Genomic DNA, 1,590 nt, shown 5'->3' on the forward strand with positions numbered 1-1,590 from the left:
CCCCCCCCCAAACTGAACGGAGCCGTAAGCGGCCAGGGGGGCCGCAACGAGCACCCCCCGAATTGTCCTCGTCACCCCGAGGGGGGAAACGACCCCGGAAAGGGGATGGGGGGGACGCCCCTCCCAGCGACGGCGATCATCTCTTTGCCCAAAAAGTGAGTTTTTGGCAGCAAAACGAAGGAGCACCCCCAAACCTGGGGGGGGGCAGTGCTTGGTCCCCTAAAAATGCATCTCTCCCTCAGTTTCCCCACCTGAAACAGGTGGGGGGTGAGGAGGGGTAAGCAGGGTTGGGGGGGGGAACATGACACCCCCTCGTTGGTCTGAATCCAGCCCAGCCACCATCCTCCTCCTCTTCCTCGTAGTGCCGGGAGCTGCGGGGCTTCATCCGGCCGCTGGCGGAGCTGCTGGAGGGGCTGAAACGGGGGCGATACGACAGAGGTGGGTGCCCCCCCCGAACCCTCCTACCCCCCTTCACCCACCCCTAAGGAGGATTCCCAGATTTTTGGGGTTCGCCAGGGCTGAGCAGCTTCCAGCAGAGCGTGGCCATGGACCGGATCCAGCGGATCATAGGAGTCCTGCAGAAGCCAGAAATGGGGTGAGTGGCCCCCCTCAAGAGTCCCCAGAAGAGGAAGGGGGGGGCAAAGGGACAACCCCCTCCATGGGGTGCCCATCATCCCCCCCCCCACCAGCAGCAGGGTGACAGCTCACTCTCTCCTCCCGCAGCGCCCGCTACCTGGGGACACTGCTGCAGGTTGAGGGGATGCTGAGGGTCTGGTTCCCGCACGTTGCCCCCAAACCTGCACAGGATCCGGCCCCCTCCCCCGCTGCCCCCACCCCCCCTCGTCGCCGACCCCCTGCCGGCCCCCCTGGCGCACCCCGTTGTCGACGTCTGCCCGGGGATGTCCCCCCCTCCAACCCCACGGGGACATCGGGGACATCACATCGAGGGGAGCACCCGAAGTGCCAGACCGGGACCCCCGTGTCCCCCCTGGCGCCGGATGTGTGACACCCCCCCCAAGCCAGGGAGGGTGTCTCCTGGATTTCTTGGGTTTTGCCTTTTTTTTTGGATGGTTTTTTTTGGTTGTTTTCTTTTTTTTAAATTGTGGACAGTGAGACCTGCGGGCGGGCGGGGCCATCCCATGGGGGGACCCCAAGACCTCCGCTGCCCCCCCCAGGGACCCCCAAAACCACAGGGCGGGAGGGGGGTACGTGCCTTCACCAGAGCAGAGCCCCCTCCCCGGGCAGGGGGTTCGTGCCTCGGTACAGAGGGGAGGGGGGCACAGGATGGGGGGGCTGGCCTCCCCACTGGCCTTGTGCCTTTCACCCCCCGCCTGGCGTTTTGGGGGGGGGGGGGTGTGGTGTTTGTCTGGGTCCCCCTGCAAGTGGGGCTGCCCCACGGCTCGGCCCTGCTGGAAGCAATAAATGCCGCGGGAGCGGCCGGGGCCACCCAGTGCCGGTGTCCTCTGTGTCCCCTGGGGGGGGGGCGGGGGGGGGGGGTGTTTGCCCCGGGGGGGGGGTTGGAGCCGCCCCAGCCTGCACCTGGCCCTCTGTGTTGGGACCCTCGTGTGCCCCCGATGGTGCCTCCTGCCC

At 67.2% G+C, this 1,590-nt stretch overlaps 2 protein-coding genes across 2 annotated transcripts in view; one reads left to right on the forward strand and one right to left on the reverse strand.

Moving 5' to 3' along the window:
- CA14 (carbonic anhydrase XIV) overlaps positions 1-385 on the reverse strand; it is a 4,715-nt gene extending 4,330 nt beyond the window's left edge. The window contains exon 1 of the mRNA XM_010565613.1: positions 340-385. Coding sequence (XP_010563915.1) covers positions 340-385 — 46 coding nt within the window. The remainder of the gene's footprint in view (positions 1-339) is intronic.
- The window catches only part of MRPS21 (mitochondrial ribosomal protein S21), a 3,401-nt gene continuing 1,882 nt past the window's right edge, over positions 72-1,590 (forward strand). The window contains exons 1-3 of the mRNA XM_010565558.1: positions 72-155; positions 363-438; positions 517-595. Coding sequence (XP_010563860.1) covers positions 546-595 — 50 coding nt within the window. The 5' untranslated portion in view covers positions 72-155; positions 363-438; positions 517-545. The remainder of the gene's footprint in view (positions 156-362; positions 439-516; positions 596-1,590) is intronic.

The sequence above is a fragment of the Haliaeetus leucocephalus genome, unplaced genomic scaffold, assembly GCF_000737465.1.
Source record: "Haliaeetus leucocephalus isolate CR32 unplaced genomic scaffold, Haliaeetus_leucocephalus-4.0 Scaffold193, whole genome shotgun sequence".
NCBI classification, from domain to species: domain Eukaryota; kingdom Metazoa; phylum Chordata; class Aves; order Accipitriformes; family Accipitridae; genus Haliaeetus; species Haliaeetus leucocephalus.